The sequence below is a fragment of the Ahaetulla prasina genome, chromosome 2, assembly GCF_028640845.1.
Source record: "Ahaetulla prasina isolate Xishuangbanna chromosome 2, ASM2864084v1, whole genome shotgun sequence".
Taxonomy (NCBI): domain Eukaryota; kingdom Metazoa; phylum Chordata; class Lepidosauria; order Squamata; family Colubridae; genus Ahaetulla; species Ahaetulla prasina.
In genome coordinates this window covers 66,138,335-66,161,381 of record NC_080540.1, presented here as the reverse complement: position 1 = coordinate 66,161,381, position 23,047 = coordinate 66,138,335, and the positions used below count along the sequence as shown (strand labels likewise).

The 23,047-nt window shown below is 37.0% G+C and overlaps 1 protein-coding gene across 4 annotated transcripts in view; it reads right to left on the bottom strand.

The window, feature by feature from the left end:
* Positions 1-4,797: 4,797 nt before the first annotated feature.
* CARD19 (caspase recruitment domain family member 19) overlaps positions 4,798-23,047 on the bottom strand; it is a 32,522-nt gene continuing 14,272 nt past the window's right edge. For 3 of the 4 annotated variants that reach the window (XM_058165578.1, XM_058165579.1, XM_058165580.1), the window contains exons 2-6: positions 20,496-20,638; positions 15,507-15,660; positions 8,213-8,272; positions 6,232-6,303; positions 4,798-5,530 (exon numbers count right to left, since the gene is read on the bottom strand). In XM_058165578.1, coding sequence (XP_058021561.1) covers positions 5,415-5,530; positions 6,232-6,303; positions 8,213-8,272; positions 15,507-15,660; positions 20,496-20,638 — 545 coding nt within the window. In that variant the 3' untranslated portion in view covers positions 4,798-5,414. The remainder of the gene's footprint in view (positions 5,531-6,231; positions 6,304-8,212; positions 8,273-15,506; positions 15,661-20,495; positions 20,639-23,047) is intronic. The other variant, XM_058165581.1, reaches the window with a different exon arrangement.

Below are 23,047 nucleotides of genomic sequence, written 5' to 3'. Positions count from 1 at the left end.
TAAAGCTACTACCACATGCCATTTTGTTTTCTTTAATATACAAGGAGATCTGGTTTGCTAGCGTCATGATCTCAAGCCACCTGAAAGGTATCATTTTTGAAAACAGATGGATCACTTCTAAGAGTCTTCTATGCCTAAGCCCAATTAGAGATAATAGTGCATAGCATTGAAATAGTGCATTCAAATAAACTTTATTCAATAAACAAATAGAAATGACCAGTGTATGAGGGCTATGCCCATGATGGCAAACCTGTGGCATGCAGAGCCCTCTCTGTGGGCATGCACGCCGTTGCCAGCTGCTGTTCTGGTTTCTGGCGCATGCATGAGCACCGGCCAGCTGATCTTCGTGTGTGCCAATGCCCTGGAAACCCGAACACCACCTGGTTTTTGGGTTTCCAGGGTTCCGGTGCATGAAGATCACTGGCACACATGCACGCAACAGAAACCAGAAGACAGGTGCGCATGTGTGCGCCGGCCAGCCGGTCTTCGAGTTTCCGGGGCTCTGGCATGCACGCCCATTCCAGTTTGGGCACTCGGTCCCAAAAAGGTTCGCCTTCACTGGGCTATGCAATGCTCCAGATTGAATTGGAAGAAAAATACTAGAAAGGACAGCAATACAAAGACAGTTCTTACCTGTGATTCATTAAAGCACACACAGCTGCATTCATAAATCACTGCATTCACATTCCTGCACATTCTGAAGCAGCTCTTTCAAATCAGAACCAAAGTATTGTGCAGTGTTTTCTTCTACTGTACAGAATGCTTTTTATCACTTAAACCTCTTTTTGCCCGTTTTGGGCAGATAAACACACTTTAAATAAAACAATCTCATGTTTTGGTTTCAGCACCAACCAAATGTTTTACTTTTTAAAATGTTTATAATACACTTTAAAGATGCCAGCTTTTAACTTCTAACTTTTAATTTAACAGTTTTAATTTAACCAGATGCCAGCTTCCTGCTTATTATTTAATTTAAACAATCTAATAATAATAATAATAATGTGAAACAGGCGGCTCTAGGGGTACTGCCAGTGGGAAGAGTAATGGCTATTGAAATGTGAATTATTCCTGGAAAATAGGGAACTCCCAATCTTATTGTTAAATAATAAAATAGATATTTTATCTAATCACGCAAAGAAAAATTCTGGACCTCTTTGGTCTAATGTTATTACCTAATAATTAATGTTATTACCTCCTAAGAATTTCTCTACGGGTAATGGAAAATGTCTGGGCATCTTTATGAAGTTTTAGTCCCTCATTTACATTGGACCGTCAACACTATAACATTCATTACCCAGTTAAGCAACATCATTAGTGCTAGTGAATGTGGCTTTTGATTCCTTTGGGGAATTTTAATCAAATGTTTGGAAGCCAGGAATAGGAGTTTAATGATGCCAGTTCAGGTTAGAATACAACCTGAGTCTTCCATCATCAAATTTAATATTAAGAATATCTCTGGTGCAGATGCTATCAGGCAACATCTGATTAAGAAAAGGATATCAAAAGAAATAACACATTAAGTAAACTTTAATGTCATTTGTATGCAGATTGTATATAACTGAATATCAGAATATTCTAGATTCTTTTTTACCAATAGAGAATAGAGTTTAGGATTGAGTTTAATATTCTCTGAGCTTGATTGTTTTCTTGGAAGATGTTTCATAATGCTAGAGACTCTGTTGATGTTACCTAGTTTGGGTAATGAAATGTGTGCAGGCAAACAAACAACTCAGAGAACAACCTCATGGGATTTTTTTTTTCTCTTCACCCTTTAGAGAACTGGACTAAAACTTTTTTGAATATTGGCTATAGAGAAGGGGAAAGATATGTTTTATTTTCAAAAGCTACTTGAATGGTAGTATGTACACGTTGGGGTTTATTTTTATAGAGTATGTCATATAACCAGTCTACAAGTTCAAAAATACTTTTATACTCACTGACTCGAAGTCTCTTATTGTCTTTTTGCATAAAAATGAAAAAACAACTTGGACCTATGATGTTAATGATTAGATAGAAAAGATTATTGAAAGAAAAATAATACGATGTCACTTGAGAGAAGTTAAAATACATTTGTACTCATAACTGCTATGAAGAATATTGGAAGCTGTTCCTTATGTATTTCTTTCTTTTCTTCATTCTTTTTCTTTTATCTCTTTTTTCTTTTCTTTTTTTCTATCTTTTCTCCCTTTTTTCTATTAATTTGTATTAGATGTTACCTTCTGGTTTAAAAGTTTTTAATGAAAATTACATATAAAAATACTTTTAAATTTGACTGGAGGAATAAACTTCAAAGCTGAATTTCACTTTGAGCTTTGATGCTACAAAGGGTTCCATAGATTTTCAGGTGTATAATTCATGCCTTATACTACAATCAGCTTTGAAACTAAAACAAGCTGTATTTCTTTTCTAAATCAACCCCGTATTTTAAAATGGCAATTGGCCAGAGAAAGCGTTCTGAAATTGATGCATCCCTTTAAAATTGATTAGGTCAGACTGAGCAGTGCTACAGCATTCTTTCTCCTGTTATGCAGAAAATAAGTAGCTGACACTTCAGTTTTTAAGAATCCTGCACATGAATGCAAAGTTAGTCATGCGTCTCCTGCAGTGCTCTCCCCCCATCGTGTGGTGACTCAAGGAAATACATGATGAGGTTCCTGCCAGGTACAAATCTTTTAGTTAGGAAGGTAGGAAGAAAAGTCCTTTTTAAGGGCTAAACAATTCACCCAGAATGTCCCTAAAGAGACAGATGTATCTTCAATCACCACTAAAGCACCCCCTACTCTTTGCTTACATCACTTTATTTTCTCTTCAGAAAGTGCCTCTAAATCAGGGCTGTCAAACTCCCGGCCCACAGGCCAGATGTGTCATGCACTGGCCATGCCCACCCCCCGGTTTAGCGAAGGGAGGGAAAGTCCCGATATGTCATGTGACGATGCTGTAACACTGAGTTTGACACCCCTGCTCTAAATTTATGAAAAGCCAAATTCCATAGTTAAGCAACAGTTTCTATTGTTTTGGCAGGGAAGGACAATCCATTTCAAGTCCAAGAAAGAGTAGCATCAGTTCTCCACTCTTTGGCTATGGCTGTCCAATGAATGCATGCATTCACTGGCATTTTTAATCAAACTGTAATTCACAATGTTATTTTGAATCTGCCCAGCTAGATGGCTGATCTCAACTTGCTCAACAGACTACAACTGGATAGTTCTTTGATGTCAGATTAGCAAGACATTCCAGACTGTTACTAGACTGAGAAATTTACAAATTATCCTGGAATGAAACAGCAGCAAAAAATATATTGTGTTGCCAAGAAAAAAAAAGTGTCCATAAAGTTGAATTCAGCTCAAGGACTTTCCCTATATTGTCCTAAAACAAGCCAACTTTAAGCTGTGACCACAGCAATAACATATGAGCAGCTAAAAATATGAAACTAAAAGCTTCTGAGTTATTCCACATGGCCATGCCATAAAAGGAGAGGTGTATGGAACCTCAACATTTGGATATATAGTAAGTGATAGTTCAACGTTTCATCTGAACCAGGCCTCTGCTCGAGCACCAAAACAATGAAAAGTTTTCTAGTCATATAAAGATTAAGGCTGTGTTTAGACGTGAATCTTTTGCATACTGTTGCTTTTCAATATTGCTGTTGTTGCTTGAAAAACTGCAACGCAGTTCCTGCTCAATTCATTTCCAACGAATGGTTACTGGAATATACTCCCAATCGCTATCTTGCTACTCCAGTTCATTTCAACCCACTTTTTCACCATTCTTCTTCACTTCTCCGAAGAAAGTAGCAATTACGATCAGGCACGTAAGTGTTTTATACAATTGTGTAGCACTTTTTCCTTCTTTAAAAAAGTGGATTTTGGGCATTTTAAAATAAAGTAAGTCAGCACCTTCCATTCAATCCCCCAAAGAGCAGTAATGCTTTAAACAACATAATTTCATAGACAACCAAGGAAGATTAACTTAAAACAATTATTTGGAAAAATCCCTAACGAAGTTGAAGGATGGCCACTTCTTTATACACTTAAGAAAAGATTCCACTTATTCAGAGTATCAAAGGTGAAAATTAGGGAAAAGCAGGATTGTGGCATTAATTTTAAGGCTCTAATGTATTGACATTCCAAATTCCAATATAAGGGGAAAAAATGATGCACGTACAAATCCAATGTGCATTCTTACAGCTGAGGAATTCATGGAAATAAGGAGAGGAAGAGCAAAGATCATAATCACTAGTGTTGCACTCCATGCTTTTAAAGACATCTGTAGTCTCCTATATTATAGCACACCTTTGAAGCTTTGCGTGCTTAAGTCTTTCCAGCTACACAGATTATCCTTGTTAAGAGAGGTGAAAAAAGACAAGGCAGAAGGGCTAAAGGCTGATGACACAGTCTAGATGCTCCATGAAATTGCTATGCAGAATGTGCATGTAAAATGAGCTTCTGAGAAATGAAATTTTTCATGGAACAGAACCCTTCAGATGTGTGAAGCAGTTTATGGTCCTCAAAAGCGCATGACATTATAAAGGCTAAATTCTTGGCCACAAACTTAAGTTTCTGTCTGGAACATAACATGAAATCTTATACAGTTGGACTAAGAAGCAAATGCTAACAAATGCTTATTTTTGCCTAGGTTATTCATATCAGTGAACTCCTGGAGTCTATTAAAAACAAAGAATACAGCGTTCTTTTTAACATTTAAAAATAAAACTATACACTCCAGCTTTCATTAAGGCTTTCCGTTCATTTGCACCTATAGTATCTGCTTCTAATTGCTTATACATTATTTCAAACATTATTTTTTATCTTTATTTATTCTTTATAAATACCTTTGCTATTTATAAAGAGAATCCCCAACAATTGATAATGGATTATCTGATATACAAAACTTGATGGGTTCTATCATCAGCACTCAAGGTTGTCACTCATATTAGGTGGAAAACTTCCATTTGTTCTCAATGAAGTAAAGCACTCAGTACAGCTTTCATGTAGAGTTATTATCTTCTTAATAATGAGACACACCAAGGTTCCATCTTTCAGTACTAGCCTAAGCAGGAACTTTCAGTTCATCTTGAAACAGAAAATGGCAGAATGCAATACATACATATTTATATACACATACATACATGACTTGATGCTCAAGACTTGAATGAATCAGGGCATGTTAAAATGCTTATTTGCATTAAAATATATTTTATCAAGGTGATAAATAATTTTTAAAAATAAGCTTGTACAAAAATAAAAAAATCTGCTCCACAAGTAAAAGGCAAATACAAGTGATCTTCTGAAAGCCCTTTGAAGCAGCAAAGACTGCTAAAGCAACTGAGTTAGATCTTTGGTATAAGAAAAGGTAATTGCTTGCAAAGGATCCGTGCTATTGGCAGGGAAATCTGATGCTGCCCCAATTTATTCTTACTGTCTTCCTGACGAATCTTCCATGTATAACATACAGATGTTGCTAACATGTCTTCCTATGATAATTGGGGAAAATCCCAGCACCTTCTTGGCTTTTCCCAGAATTCTGGAATCTAAAATGAAATGATAATATGGAATGAGATGGAAAACTGGAGGGAAAAAGTGAATCAGGTCTGTAAGCATACTGGATTTTTCCTTCAACTAATATTTCACAAAAATATCTTGCTAAAGTTTTACTCAGGGAGAACCAATTATAATTATTATGAAAATTGGCTTCTACAGAAGGTTGTTTAAGCCAGTTCTGAGTGATGGAGTATTTCATCTTAAACAGACAAACCTGTAAATCAATTTATGATTTTAACAACTCTGTCTAAAGATATGCAAGACACTCTCATGTGTTCTATACTTATCCCAATAAACTTATCTTTCCAGTTTTGGACAGAAAAACATTTTGATTTACCAAAATTGAGAAGAAAGGTAATTCCCAAGAGTGTTAATGTCTAAATAATATACTAAATTAACAACTGAATTATCAAAATTTTAATTCTGAATTTTGATGACAAGGGAATGTCAATGTAAAATATGGGAAAGCAAATGAGAGAGAGAGAGAAATCAACCTATGACAAAAGCAGATAAATGGATTTTACTGGGACTAGTTTTGTGCTTTAATTGCATGCATTCCCCTTCCTGCTCAGCCCACATCCACCAAGGTTAGAGGTCTGCTAAAGTGTCTCTGACAGAAAGCTAAAGAAGCTAAATAGAGCCCCCTTTTAAACTGGCTCAAGTCTTGGAAAAAATATCAAACTTTTATTACCTGGATTGCAGCAATACATGAAGAATGCTAACCCTGCAGCAATACTGAAGCAGGCAAGAAAGAACGTAGGACCTAGAAAAGGAAAGAAATAAAAGCAGCAGCTACTTTGTTTTCTCCTTCATATTTCATAATATATCACCCTTTTTCCTAATGCAATTAGAATCATGGATGCCTTTATTCCTTGTAACTCCTTTTTTTAAAAATTTATCATCAGCCTTTTTAAAAGCTTGCAAAAAGAAAATTTATGCAGGGATTTAAATTCTATAGTAATAAAATAAGTTTGGCTTTTTTACCAAATTAAATAACACGGTGTAGCATTGTAAAATAATACTGTACTATCTAATAGAGGGTATGGGATTATAGATAGCTTTTCTGAAATGGCTGTACTTATGAATCCTCATTTTTCCTATTGGCTATCCATGTTCACCTTCCCAGTGACAGACCTGAATAAAATACAGGAGGATGTGATAGGACTAATGATGACCATCTCCTCCCACAATATCCCTGCCAACTGGATGCTTTTCCCATCTACACGTTAAGTGTAAAAAACTGCCAAGGGTTATGCAACCAAATACAATTGGTAAATTGGTTTAAATATGCAAAAAATATTTATTCAGCGCGTCAGAAATTTAGACGCTTGCATTACCAGAGCTGTTCTGGAAACAGGTTCAGTTAAACTTGCTTACAGGAATGAAAGCAAATATACGTGTCCTAGGGTAATGTTGCAGAATCCAATCCGGGTTGGTCACCAGGACCAGAGATTTAGTCTTCCTAGCTTTCGGACTCATGCTGGAGCCCATCCTTAGGGAAAGTTCTGGTCCCAGTGCCTGACCCAGATTAGATCCTTGCTTACAGGACCCTAAAGCCAAAGATATATTTCTTTCCCTCACCTAATCTGTGCCCACCTAGTGAAGGCTACAAATGTTGAGTCTTTCTCAGACTAAACCAGTTCACATCTTACTTAACTACAAATGGGTCGGGCCTCAACCATTTGGGAGATAAGTATCACCCAAAAACATGGAGCTGTTAGGACGAGGTCAGTGGGTAGAGCCCTAATGGTACAATGTTGAGCGCCTCTTTAAAAAGACAAAGAGAAAGAAGAGACCGAGTGGGGAGGGGGAGAGAGAGAGAGGGAGGGAAGGAGAGAGAGCACTGAGACTTTGATTTTGACTTTGACTGGGGAAAGAAAAGGAGCCGGGTGTGTAGTTTTTACATTATAATAGGCTCCTTAACAATGTGCTGGGTTTGGTACAGCATTAATAACCTCTACCTGCCGAGTTGCTTCCCTGCCTTCTGGCTTCAAAGGAAGAACAGAAGAAAAGAGAAGAGGAGTCAGGGGCCAGAGGGCAGCTAAAGGGAGCGTTCCTTTTAAAAAATATATACAGAGATATCATAAGAGGAAGTAAGGCACATATTTGAACCTCAGGAGCCTGCCAGGAAACCCAGCCAGCAGGTATATTTAAGTTTCAATCAAAGTGTCATTGTTTAAAATATTGAGTAGAGCCCCATAGTCCCTTACTTATAAAACCCTATACAATCTTCAAAAATGAGAGCAAAAATTATGTGGCAAGAATATATGTTGAAGCTGAACCTCACTGCTTATTATTGTGGAGATCATAGGCACAATTCCTTGGGATGCTCTACTGGGAAAAGCACACTGAAATTCTTTGCCAAATATCTTACGTGAGGCAGGCACAGCTGAACTGCATTCTTATGTGATCCCTTCCCAATCCTTAGAAGATGCAGAATTTTAAGGCAGCAAATACATTAAGCTGATTGGTAGATACAACCCAGTTCTAATTACTACTAACCCTCTTTTGGATTTTACATATATAACCTTAATCTTTTCACACTGGTGCATATGCTTGCACCATGAATATTTTTTTTAAGATTAACATCATCAAAATCAATCACATTAACGAAGTACTTTTGTTAACCTTATTATTCATATGCAGCCAACAATATTTTACACGTTATTTACCCCTGTCATTTAGCATATATTTCTCCTTCTCAGGGTTTATCCCTGTGGAATCTGAGGTTTCTAGAAACAAAAGCAACACACTGAGTTAGTGCTATACACAGTCCAACAAATTTTGGAAATAAATCATAAAAAAATGAAATTAATTTTCAAAGTAATATAATCAAACAATATGGCCTCTAACCCTCATTATCTTCTATATTTAGCCTATTTCATGCTTGTCTTTTGCTGATTTGCCACTGCATGTAAAGAGAAGGTTCTGTCATAAAGGCTTTCTGGTATTTCAATGCTCAATTGGTGTTGAAGGCATGGAGTAAGCATTGAAATACATCCTTCTGCCTCCTTCTTCACCTGGCTTGATAAGGCTTGAAAAGCCTTGTTCCTACATATAGTTCCTATAAAGATTTTTGAAAAAGTTATTTCACAGCAAGACATACTTAAACTATAAATCTATTTTCCTTCCCACTCAAAAGGGTTTAATTGATATTTTCAATGATAGATATTGATTCCTGTAGTCACTTATTTCTTTCTGATATTTCTCTTTTTTAATTCCCAACTGCACCAGCAGAAATAAGCTAAGCTATCAACAACCATCAGTAACTTGAAGGAAACAGCCTCCCCCAACCTCTTTTCCAGATGTGTTGTGATTTACTTCTCTCTCCCCCCAAAATGAATTACAGAAAGTCCTTGACTTATGACCGACCATTCGTTTAATGACATTTTGAAGTTACAATGGACTTGAAAAATTTACTTACAATCCATCCTTGAAGTTACGACGCTGTACTTGGTTGGAATAGTCAGATTGCATTTTGTGACATTTTTAGCAAAAACCAGAAAAAAATACCCTTTGGATAAAATGGGCTCAATTTTATGAGGGTGGTTCTTTTAACAACCACATGGTTTGCTTAATGATCATAGTGACTTGTTTAGCAACTACCATAAAAACGGTTCTAAAATTGAGTCCAGTCACACGGTGCCTGGACTTATAATCACCACAACTTAAGACCAAAATTCCAGTCCCAATTGTGTTGTAAGTCAAGGATTATTTGTAAGACTCCTACGTGTTGGTAATTTTGAGTCACTATTGAACTATTTTATTTAATCTCTATTAGCTGTAGCTACAACAATTTTAATTCTTCTTTCCAAAATCTTCCACACAGTATGTCTGCCATAGATATTTGCACTCTGGAAAACATGCATCTTGAGAATTTGAACTAAATCTGGATATTCCCCAATATCTAATTTTAACTACCATATTGTCACAATTTCTCATAATATTGGTTTGCATATAGCGGGAACCTGCACTGGTGCAATTCCCAGACATTTGTTTAAAAGCCAGCTGTTTTCTATCTGAAAGTGCTCTTCCTCCCTCACAAACCAAGCTCAGTGCTGTTTCTACCAGAGGGTATTCAAAATTGTTGTTTGAACACTAAAGAAGGGTCTCAAACACCAGCACTTACAGTAAGGAAAAGCTCCAGTTGACAGAAGTGGTAGAAAGACTATGCTTCCAGTCTCTTTTCTCATGCACATTGCAAACCCACGGGACTTGTACAATTGACAGCAAGGCCTCAGGGTATCATTATACACAGCTGCAATGTAACATGTAATTTGCACTGGAAATCCATGCAAACGCCTAGCTCTTTATTGTAAAAAAAAAAGAAAAAGAAAAAAGGAGCTCAAGTCTAAAATCGTAAGACAAAAATAAAGGTGGTTGACTGATCCTTTTACTTTGTTCATGGAACATGTTGAAGTAAAGCTACCAAAGGAACTGATTAACTTTTGCGCTTTCACAAAGGCTAAAGAACAGACACTTTTCTTGTCTTCTTAACAATGAAATAAGTCTGGAAAGCTTTTGAAAATATACACCCTTATATTTGGCTTTTTCAGGAACAGAGAAACGGTGAAACGGTTACTAGGGAAGCAATATGCCCCGTTGGTTATAGCCTTTCCATTGCAAAGTAGAATAATGAAGTATTGACTGAAAGATTCAAATCACTTGATAACAGACAATCTACATTTCTAATAAAGGCTTTTAAAATTAAGCATGTTTCTAATTCCCATCATTGCTGTGACACAAATAATGGCAATTGGGTTATTTTATTGTTATCAGTATATAAGCTAATAGCGATTTTTGCAAACAATATTATTGTATAAGGTCATGCACTGCCTTCCTAGAAATAAATTGTATAGAGTTAAATGGGACAAGTTACAATTTACTGTTCAGTTTATACTTAGTTCCACAGCTGTATTTGTAATCTGTTGCCTATAAAGCTCAGTTGAGCTCTTGCCTTGCTTCTCTCAGAGTAGTTGGTCTCAATTCCATGGGAAAATACAAGATACAAGTAGGATTACTAAACCTGTTCATCAAAACATTCAATCATATTGCAAACAGATCAGAGGTGCTCTTTACTAATCTATTGCACAAGCCTCATGTGCTTGCTGCAAAAACAACTATTTAAGAGAACATAAATCAACCAATGAAGTCTTTTGTTCTATCACTTCTATGGCAGTTCAGAGAAATCAATTATCACAGTTCTTGACATGATTTTAGCTAGAAGAGCAATACTAACAACCAAGCCTAGACAACTAATATACATTATAAAGAAAAAACAATGGTGTCTAAGGGAGGCAAGAATGAAGAATGCATTTGCCTTGCAACTCTAAAGACCCTTATGTACTTGCATGCCATGTAATCATACAAGTGCGAAAGAGCAGAGTCATGTCATGTCATAATGCAAGCTTCATTAACAACCACAATGACACATCTGGTTCTCATTGAAGCTTTTCTTGTCCATTGTACAAATAGTTTGTTATGAACCGAGAAACCTGACAAATGATATACAGTGCTGAAAAATAATCCTGGCTCAAAGCTTAAGTCAGCACACTAACCACAGTCAAACTAAGCAATATTATTCTGATTCCACGTTGTTAGAAGGAAATCATAGAAATAATATTTGAAAGGAACATAATTTGATAATGGGATAAATTTTCCTTCTCTTACAATTCATAAAAAGTCATCAGGAACTGCAGTTCTTGACACTGTTTTAGATAAATTGGTACGTCAGAAACAATTCAATGCAAGTTTATTACAGCAACCACAAAAGACAAGCTTGCATACCAAATCAATTGAACTGACATCATAATATGTTAATGCAAATATGCTTTCTTGACTGAACACCTGCAAATTGTTAAGGAGAGTACAGTACATCTATTATTTCACTCCTATAAATTTGCAAACAAACCCAAAGGACAGATGATATAGTGTGTTACTACTGTGTTCTTGGTAATCTCTGATCTTGTTTGCTTTCCTGCAAATGTTTCATTACCAGACTGGGCAACATTGCTCATGTATGGAGAAAGGAATTTGAATAGAATAGAATAGAATTTTTTTATTGGCCAAGTGTGATTGGACACACAAGGAATTTGTCTTGGTGCATATGCTCTCAGTGTACATAAAAGAAAAGATACGTTCATCAATTTGCTGTCAATTGTCTGTTTATATACAGGTAGTCCTCAATTTATGACCATAAATGAGCCCAAAATTTATGTTGCTAAGTGAGAAATTTGTTAAGTGAATTTTGCCCAATTTATAACTTTTCTTGACACATTTGTTAAGCAAATCACTGCAGTTAAGTTAGTAACACCGTTGTTAAGTGAATCTGGCTTTCCCATTAACTTTGCTTGGCAGAAGGTCAGAAGAAGTGATCACATGACTCCGGGACACTGCAACCATCATAAATAGAAACCAGTTGTCAAGGATATGAATGTAAATCACATGACTATGGGGATGCTACAACAGTCATAGTGTGAAAAATGGTTATAAGTAATTTTTTCCAGTGCCATTGTAACTTTGAAAAGTCACTAAAGGAACTGTTAAGTCGAGGACTACCTGTAGAATATACTGGTCTGCTAGTCTTGGTTGGGATATGGATTCTTTGTTATGGTTCCAGAATTTCCTTAGCATTTCTGGATTTGGATTGGTCTAGGACAGGGGTCTGCAAACTTGGCTCCTTTAAGACTTGTGGATTTCAACTTGAAGTCCACAAGTCTTAAAGGAGCCAAGTTTGCAGACCCCTGGTCTAGGATATCAACAGCTTCCGATTTCAAATTGTGGCTTAACTTGTCTATGTGTTGAGAGCAGTGGTGGGATCCTCCCAGTTTAACAATCGGTTCGGTGATCACGCGCTTCGCACGCATGCAGAGTTTGAAGAAATCTTCACTTCTGCATTTCACTGCAGGAGAAACACAGCTGAGGTGCAACAATCTGCTCTGCCGCGCGAATCAGCTGAGAAGATAAAGGTAGGAAAATAACGCGGGTGGGCCCATCTGATCGTCGGGGTGAACAGGTTCACTCCCAGCTGATCGTCAGAGCAACCGGTTTGCCCAAATCAGTCCACACCGGTAGAATCCCACCCCTGGTTGAGAGATGAAGGAATTCCATAACCAAATCAAAAATAAATCAAATACCAGCAGGTTGGCAAAAGAATGAGACAAAGGTATATACTGTCCCCTTATTTGTTAAACCTATATGCTAAATATGAGAGTCAGTTTGGTATAATGGTTAAGGCACCAGGCTAGAAATTTGAGACCATGAGTTCTAGTTACACCTCAGGCCCAAAGCCAGTTGGAAGACCTTGGGCTAGTCCCTCACTCTCAGCCCTAGGAAGAAGGCAAAGTCTTCTGAAATTTGGTCAAAAATCTACAGGAGCTGCTCCAGACAGACCTCAGGAATCAATATTGACTCAAAAGACATAAAAACAGAAACAGCTAAATATACTGAAGGAAACTGGACTAGATTATAATTAGTGTGGTTTTAAAAGTGGATGAAGAAATACTGATAGTCTAGCCTACACTTATGGCAGTACTCTGATACCTGAAAAGGCAAATAGTATGAAAATGAAATCAAGGAACAAAAGTCAATGAACACAGGGAAAAACTGGAATTAAGATTAAATACAATGAAAGTCAAAGTCATGACAATAGGTACAAAAAAACAGCCTCTAAATTGGCAAGATTTTATAGCAGTTAGGTTTACCTTTTAAAATCAACTATTGACAGGAAAAGAACCAAAAGTCAAAAATATTCTGCAGACTAGCACTTGGTAGAATAGCCACAAAGTCCTAGAAAGATAGTCAGTTTGTAGGTATAGACACAAAATGTGTAGGCAGATGGTTTTTCCCTGTGACGCTCTAAGGAAGAAGCAGGATAGGAAGAATATCGATTCTTTTAAACTCTGGTGTTGGAGAAGACTGTCATAGGTAGTCAAGAAAACAAACAAACGAATCATCCAGAGTTCTTACTTGGAAGCTCAAATGATCAGGCTCAGTCATCATATTTTTGGACACAATATGTGAAGCGTCAACTCCCTTGAGAAGTCCATAATGTTGGGAAAGATAGAAGGAAAGAGAAAAAGACAACCAGCAACAATGTGGATGGATTCAATTACAATGGCAGTGGATATACCACAGGAAGACCTGAAGGGGGCAGACCATCTTGGAAAAGGTTGTTGAGAGTCAACATTGCTCTGATGGCACATAATTAGCCAGAGATGAAATATTTACAGTCTGGATAAAAATTTGGGTTGGACCCAGGGTTATGACTTCTTGGTTTTCAGGTCCTGCTATAACTCTGACTGAAGCTAAGCCTAAGTACATATCTCAGGTTTTCTCTCCTTTAACTAATATTTACTATGTTGAATTTTGCTTTGTGGGCTCTATTGAATTACATGCACACTTTTATAAAAATAAAAACTGTGAGGATATCAGAAATAAATAAATAGTAATGAAGTATATTGGCATAGAAAAGGAATTATGCAGAAGCAGAACATGCAGTTTTTTTAGTAATCTTTTCGGAAGTGGTTTTCCGTTTTCTTTTTCCTAGGGCTGAGAGAAACTGACTGGCCCTATGCCACCCACCGACTTGCTGCCCAACACAGGACCAACATTTTTAGTCTTTCAGTTTCTATCAGGTATCTTTAACCACTACACTAAATTGGTTCTCACCAAAGAACTGCAAACACAAAAATGGAAGCGTTTGGATGTTTAGTAATGCAGAGACAATGGACAGAGGTATAAACTAATTCATAATCAATTTTGGGGTGAACTGCAAAAAGAATTTAAATAACGAAAACAAAGTTTAGGCTTGATCTCAAGTCTTTTTTAGACAATCTACACATATTCTAGATATAGCTTTAGAGCCAAATAGGCATTTGGCATCATCCCTTCTCTTGATTAAGTTAAATCTGAACCCAGTCTCTCTATATGTTAGCCTATTTTACACACAGCAGAAGCCATTATTTCAACTTAGGTAGCTCTTGTGCAATAAAGCTCATAATTTTGGAATTTCTGCCAACAGAATGCATGCAATTCACTCTGAAAATGACCTTAATCTTCTAGGCCAAGAAACGGCTTTGCCAAATGCAGATAATTACTGTCTAATCAAAGCACAATGGGCTTTTAACCTCTTTGTCCGGGATTAATAGTACTTTCCTGTGTTTTTAACAAGCAGCTTGAGAACTCGACATTATGCAGAACAGTGGTGAAACCTGAACCATTTTACTACTGGTTTGCTGGCTGCACATGCGCAGTGCGCACCATGTACCAAATGTGAGGTGCACACGTGCAGTGCGCAGCAAAAGAGGCATGAGGTAAGTAGAACAGCGTGCGTGGATGATCAGCTGTGATACGCAATCTTTTTTTTTTTTACTTTTAAAAACATTTTTTTACAACCTCTTCGGCCAAAATGGTTGTAGAAAAAATGCTTTTAAAAGTTAAAAAAAAAGCCTCTGATGATCAGGCAACTCAGCTGGGATTCTCAGAGCCTTTTAAAAGCATTTTTTACAACCTATTCGTCCGAAGAGGTTGTAAAAAAATGCTTTTAAAAGTTAAAAAAAAGGCTCTGACAATCGCATGGCTCAGCTGGGCATGGGGGGGGGGGCAGGGATTTTTGCTACTGGTTCTCCAAACCACCCGCTGCCATCGTTACGGGATTGGCCGATCCGGTCCGAACCGGGAGCATTTCACCTGATGCAAAAGTATATATTTAAATATATATTATTTGGGTATGGCTAGTCACACCTAGTGATTGTAAACAGATATCAAGTTTAATCCCAAAAAAATCTCAAACAGGAATTGAGAACAAACTTTTAATTGTCACAGCACTTGGGCAGCTCTGAGTATTTATAAGAAACAGAATAGCAGAAGTTTCACTTACGTTTCTGAAAAGAGACAAATCAGAACATAAGAATTTGGAGGAATTAAAGCACAGTGACTGAATAAAGCTGCTAGCTTCCAACTTACTTAAAATTTTCCTGCTTGGCAAGTTGTTATAGAGATGTTCAGCATTGATCTGTAAAGCTCGGTAAAATTCTTGACAGGGTTTGTCCCCTTTCTTTTTCAAGTGATCTATAAGGTTTGATAGCCGACTATGAAGAGGAGCTTTGGGATTCCGAAACTGTACAGAAAAAATACTATTTAGATTGCAAGAACTAGATTTCACCACTACAACTACTGTATAATGTTAAAACAGTTCCCCACCTCATTTCCACAGCCCATGAAAGAGTACAACACTAGATTTGCAGCTTGTTCAAACTTATCAGTAGAATTTGTGAGTTGACATAACCTGTTGATGTTGTTTCTCTAACAGGATGGGAATCAAACATTTTCTATGAGATGGAATATTCCTCTCTAGGCAGAAATACTCACCCTTTAAATGCTTAAATAAATAAGGAACTAATATGTTATACATGCAAGATCTCTGCTGCCATCTTAGGAATGTACAATGGTAAAGATAGCCCTTGTTATGCATAGTTACATGAATGGTAGTTTTGTGTATTTGCAATTGGTGATTAGAAATATTTCACATAGCTACAGTTCTGGCCTTGTTTTTTGTTAACACATATGCAAAATAGCAGAGGGACTCTTCATGTCTAAAGTATATTCTCTCCATCACCATTCAAATCATAGCTCTGAAGGTCACCTACTACGAGGAAGCTACATAGACCTTTGTGATTGGGCTTACCCAGTGATATCCATCATGGGTTGAGTAAGCAAGAGGACAGAGAAATGGCCACTATGGAAAGTAGAGTTTATAGGAACAAGAGGCCAATTATTGATTTCAGAACTTTATGCCAATTCTCATAAACTCAAAGGCTCATTCTTCAGTTCCAGACAATAACTGGCAGTTCCAGAGGATAGATGGAATTATATTTTCAAAATTGCTGGATTGCCTGTTCATTTATTTATGAGTTACATCTTAAGAGGCAAATTCAAATCATCATACTGCACTTGATATAGCCCAACTTAATTATCTATAGAAGTCTATAAACCTATATTCACATTTTGATACTTCTGTGGATTGAACTGAAAAGCCATAACCTATGCATCAGTTGGAAGCATTCAGGCTTGGAAGTGCATCTACATGTAAATCAGCTCATTTCTATTTTACACAGTAATGCAATTGTAATTTCCTTTGATGGAGAAGTATGTGTGCAGATGCAAACAAGAGACAATTACACTATGAGAGCACTATGGAAGATTTTGTTTCAGATTGGATGTTCTGACTGCAAACAGAGGGCAATCCCACTCAGAGTTCTACATGAATATTAACATGGATACGTCTGCTGCAGCTACAGAATAAAAATCCAAATAGTGTGGGCATATGTTCATACCATTTGGAGGTTTGATGCCATTTAGGTGATTAAAAGAGCTTTACTTGAAGGAGCTAAATATTTTCTTACCTTCCACATGTTTTCCTGATATGTCATTAAGTATTATCATTTTTTTGGCTTGGAGTAAAAATGATAGCAGCTCTCAAATATTCTTCTAAAAGAAACGTGCAATGCAATACAGAGACCCCTCCTAGCTTCTCTTTTAGATTTTTAGCCAAGCCAGAGAGGACTAATTTTGCTCAAGCAGCATAGCAGGTCTTGGGGGAATCCTAGTTTCCTGGATAAAAAAGGCTACCTGCACCATCCTTGCCTTAGCAGGGCTAATTAGCAGAGGAAGGAAGGAGTGAGATTTCCCCCATTCTGTATATATGCAAGAAAATACTTATTCTTTGTAAAGAATGCTGATCTTCTGTTCATAATTAGACTACCTTGCATTTTTTCTGGTGACACCACTCTGGAACCTTGGTTCAAGGATCCATTTTGTTCCATTCAAAATGGAGGAACAATTAGCGAAGATGATGAAACTCACTCAGATGGCCAAACTGACTTCTCTAATCAGACAAATGATAATATCTACCATACTTTTTGGAGTATAAGATGCACTTCCCCCCCCCCAAAAGTGGGTGAAAATTGTGGTGCGTCTTATACACCAAATGTTGCCGAAGCTCCGCTCAACCGCTGGCCCCCACCCGCCAGCCTCCATACATCATGTTTTCGGCCTCCAAATGCCCTGTTTTAGACCCATTCCAGACTGCGGGGATCGCCACAGCACATTGCTGCTGATCGCCGCCAATCGCTACCTCTGGGTATTGCATTTTCAGCCTCCACATGTTGCGTTTTTAGCCTCCGTGCATTGCATTTTCAGCTTCCACATGCCCCATTTTTGGCCTCGAACCAGCCAAAAAAGTGACGTGAGGAGGCCAAAAACGAGGCATGTGAAGGCTAAAAATGCGACACGTGAACATGATGCGTGGAGATGCTGATCGGCGGCAATGTGCTATGGTGATCCTGGCAGCCTGGAATGGGTCTAAAATGGAGCATGCAAGGGCGAAAAATGCAACGTGCGGAGGTGAAACATGTAGCACACAGAGGCCAAAGACGTATGGAGGTGGCGAAGGGCTGTGGCGATTCCCGCAGCCTGGAATAGCTGACTGGCAGTATTCCAGGAGTCAGATCCAACTGCCAATCAGCTGTTCATGCTAAATCAGGCTGCGATTACGTGCAATAACATGCTGAAGCTGACCAGGCTGTTTGCCGTTTGCTGCAAAGACGCTAGCCAGATGAATACCAATGGATGCTGGTAGACAGAGGCAGAATTTTCTCCCCCTTGTTTTCCTTCCCCAAAACTAATGTGTGTTTTATACTCTGGAATGTCTTATACTCCGAAAAAACTCCGGAATGTCTTATACTCCGAAAAAATTTTATTGCTGATTTAAAACCCTTCATTTCTAGGTTCTATCACATCACAAGATCTAAAATCAACAGCTAACATCAAAAACATCATCAAAAAAGGACAACAAAGAATGTTCTTTCTGCGCCAACTCAGCAAGCTCAAACTGCTGAAGGAGCTGCTGATCCAGTTCTACAGAGGAATTACTGAGTCTGTCATTTGCACCTCTATAACTGTCTGGTTTGGTTCTGCAACCCAACAAGAAAGACACAGACTTCAGAGGATAATTAGAACTGCAGAAAAAATAATTTGCTACCAACCTGCCTTCCATTGAGGACCTGAATACTGCACGAATCAAGAAGAGGGCCGTGAAAATATTTACAGATCCCTCACATCCAGGACATAAACTGTTTCTACTCCTACCCTCAAAACATCGCTATAGAGCACTGCACACCAGAACAACTAGACACAAGAACAGTTTTTTCCTGAAGGCCATCACTCTGCTAAACAAATAATTCCCTCAACACTGTCAAACTATTTACTAAATCTGCACTACTATTAATCTTCTCATTGTTCCCATCACCAATCTCTTTCCACTTACGACTGTATGACTGTAACTTTGTTGCTGGTAATCCTTATGATTTATATTGATATTGATTGTTCCTGATTGCTTATTTGTACCCTATGCGTATCATTAAGTGTTGTATCATTAAGTGTTAAATTGTACCCTATGACCATCATTTGTGTTGTAAATGTTGTACCTTGATGAAGGTATCTTTTCTTTTATGTACACTGAGAGCATATACACCCAAGACAAATTCCTTGTGTGTCCAATCACACTTGGCCAATAAAGAATTCTATTCTATTCTATTCTATTCTATTCTATTCTATTCTATTCTATTCTATTCTATTCTATTCTATTCTATTCTATTCATAGACTTTTTGTCTAATGCAGAAAAAATCAACTTATGTATGGTTTTGATGATAAGGCAGGGCAGATTATAGAAAGCAGAGTGTCATTGTTAACTTTAGAGAAATTTATAATTGTACTTATAACAGCTGTAAAGAAGCCACTTCTTTGTATCTTTTTCTTTTCTATTTTTCTTTTTCTTTCTCCCTTGCACTTTTAGTTTCTCATTGATTTTTTTCTTCTTCCTTGTCTATATAGTTTGCATTAGCTTTTGCCTTTGTCTTTGAAACTTTTAATGCAATTATATCATCTTTTTAAAAAGAATTTATGTTGTTCAGGACAAGCTGAAGAACCAAGGACTTGAGAGTATGCCAGGGGAAAAGATAATGCATACAGAGAATCAAAGTCTCATGTACTGAAATGCCTCATTCACTAAAAGAAGGAATGTCAGATTATCCTCTGGGTCCCAATTTTTCTTTATAGCAGAAAGGAAATAATATTCTAGCCCACATGCAAAAACATGGGCTGAGCTATTCTCATTCATAGCATCTATAATCCTTAAAAAAAGAAGAAATCCTGCAGCTGTGACTTAAATAGCTGAGCTACTCTTCTAATCAATTATGCTATGTGCACTGCACCTTTGACAAACACCACTTACACCTGAGTCCACGATGCAGATATGAATAGAAATTATCCATTAACAGTGTATATATTAAGAAGATTCATATCTATTCTTGGAATTACCTTCATGATTATTATCAGAATTATGACTGGTATAAAGAGATGCCAATACTGAAATCCTGTGCACTTCTATTTAACAGACTTGAATGGAATTGAGCTACATAAATGATAAAGAATGGGAGGTGGGTATTTAAGATTCTGTGCTGTGGCTTCATTAGTTACGTAGGAACAAGTCCCAGCTTTCAGAATCTCCATCTATAAAATCAATGTCTTCTACAAATATATACATATATATATGTATGTATGTATGTATGTATATATATATGTGTGTGTGTGTGTGTGTGTGTGTGTATAACAATATATATAACAATATATGTTGTTCAGTTTTTTTAAACATACTACAAATGTGGCATGAGAACCACATTTCTACACTGGAGGGTTTTCGTTTTGGCTTCTTATTCTTGGACCACCAGAAATTATTGCTTTCTGGATCATACCCTTTCTCAGCCACATCCAGGGATATTATAGCTTTAGAATTCAAAAAAAAAAAAAGGAATTCAAGAATGCAACTCTAACTGCATAAAATGAGCACAGAAAAATGAATATGTATCTGGAGACACCATTTTTTTCTTGATTACCTTTTCAGCTTCTTTAATGGTGAGAATTTGGGGATAAACTCGATTTAGCTGAAGAATGATTTTATCAACCAGCTGCTCACTCAGTCTGCCATTGCTGGTTAGAAAAGCTGTGTCCTGTCGCAAACGATCACAATAAGTCTGATCTATAAAACAGAAACAAAAAAAAAAACCCAACAGATTATTTCTCTTAAGCATGGCTGAAATGGAAAGTATACATACTTCATTCTGACTATGTCCTCACATGTCTAATAAATTTCAAACACACCTCGAAAGTATTTCATGTCATGAAGTTATAGCCCTTCTTAGATACGTGCAACATTTAAAGGGGCAGGGCTTGGATTGCAATGCCAGGGATATCATCTTGCCTAGTTTGACCCCACCTGGAGGCTCCAATATGCTACTTACGCCATTAAATTTAAGAATGATCCTTTGCCGGAGTTGGTTGTGTATATGAGCCTCTCTAGTGGTATAATTGCTACTCAATTTGACATGGGATAAGCAATGCTGTGTTATCTCTGTTGTGTTTGTATTACAAACATTAGGACCATTATAACTGAAGAAAACGTAGGAAATGAGTTTCTTCTTTTAAATCCATTTTTTGTAAACATATACAGGTTCAGGCTGCTGTAGCTTTGTTTCTGTATATTTGACATACTGGTAATTAACAAAAGAGAATTTCTTGCCTATCATATATTGTCTTGAAAGCAGCTTTTCCTCATCTTTCCTTAATCAAATCAAATGCCTTTCACAAATTAGTATTATCACCCTACATACCTTGATATATAATCTGATAAAATCAATTTGTGAAATACATTTGATAGATGGCTTAATCCAAGGGTTCCAACCCCCAGTCTGAGGCTTGTTGGGAACTGGTCTATGGAAGCAGCAGCCACGCATGCAAAATCATCCCCTCCCCACTGCTGTCACTGCTGCAGGTCCAGGTTGGGGACCACTGGCTTAATCTGTTCTAGATACAGATAGTCCAAGTTATAACTAAACCAAGTTTAGTGACCATTCAAAGTTCAACAGCATTGAAAAAAGTGACTTATGGCTGTTTCTTGCAGTTATGACCATAGCAAATCCCCAGCAGGGCCATGTGATCAAAAACTCAAATGCCTGAAAATCAGCATGTATGTATGATAGTTGCAATATCCTAAGGTTGTGGAACTGCAACCTTTGCAACCTTTCTAGTTGACAAGGAAAGTCAACAGGAGGAAGCCAAATTCACTTAAAAACACATGGTTCACTTAACAACTGCAGTAATTTACCATAAGAATGGCTAACAAAAAAAATAATGGTAAAATCAGACGTGACTCACTTAACAACTACTCCAGCCCTAGGTCTGTTCTCTGTTCTCTCAGTAAATAGTATCTACAGGATATCACAAACTCTGAAATTATAGATGTTTAAATGAATTAAGTCTTCTATTAGATTCCATTATAGAAACCGAAGGTGAACCACAGTTATTCCTCTGAAACAGAAGGACACGTGTTTTTAAAAGCAATGATTCTTTATCAAGCATGTTAGCTTAAATAAAAAAAACACCACAAAAAACCAGTAATTAATTCTAAGGGATTCTAAGTATTTTCATAGAGCTGAAAAATGCATGAAGCTTACCAGGTTTCATGTATGCAAATACAACATTTCCAAAAAAACAGGTTTAATGTCTGCAATTATGATGCATTAAAGGTATCATTTGCCAGAATATTTTGCTTTTTATTTATTTACCTTATGCTTCCCATTAGTTCAACTAAAGGCAAGAAAATAATTATTACTGTACTGGGATTGGATAATTGGAAAGTATGGTTTAATATTATACTCAATATAATGTGCTCAATATTCTCATTTTCTTTATTATCAGAAGGTTATCTCTAGTTATGTCAAAATAGACACATCTTGTTCATACAATATTACATATTTGATTGATATCAACGAGTAATAAAATGCATAAATATATTGCTTAAAATGGTTTTAAAAGCCGTATGTAAAAGACGTAACCAACATTTCATCAAAAGCCTAAATCCAAATAACCAGCCAAACACTATAAAAACATCATTTTTCATCAAAAGAATAATTAATTTATCTCTTTTACTGTATTCTTGTAAAATCTAAGATATCTCATAAAGTCTAAGAAATCAAAGATCTCATAAAAATCTAAGAATATTGTATATAACAGGGGTCCCCAATCCCTGGGCTGTGGCCCACTATTGGGCCATTAGCTGTTTGGAACCGGGCCACAAAAGCGGCAGGTGAGTGTGCGCATCTCCACTTGTGTGAGCAATGGGGGAACAGGAGCACATGCACTCCATTTGCGTGAGCAGTGGGCATGAACCATTCTCACTTCCCTGCCCGCTGGAGTGCAAAACCGGAAAGTTGGGGAACTTTGGTACATAACATCTAAATTACAATAAAATAATAGTATTTAAAACTATTAGTAACAATGAAATAATAATAATATCTGACATTTAAATAAACGATAGTTACAATGAATGCATTGTGGGACAGTGGCCCACTAGAGTTTGACAGATCTTCTGTGCTACAATGTCGTGTCT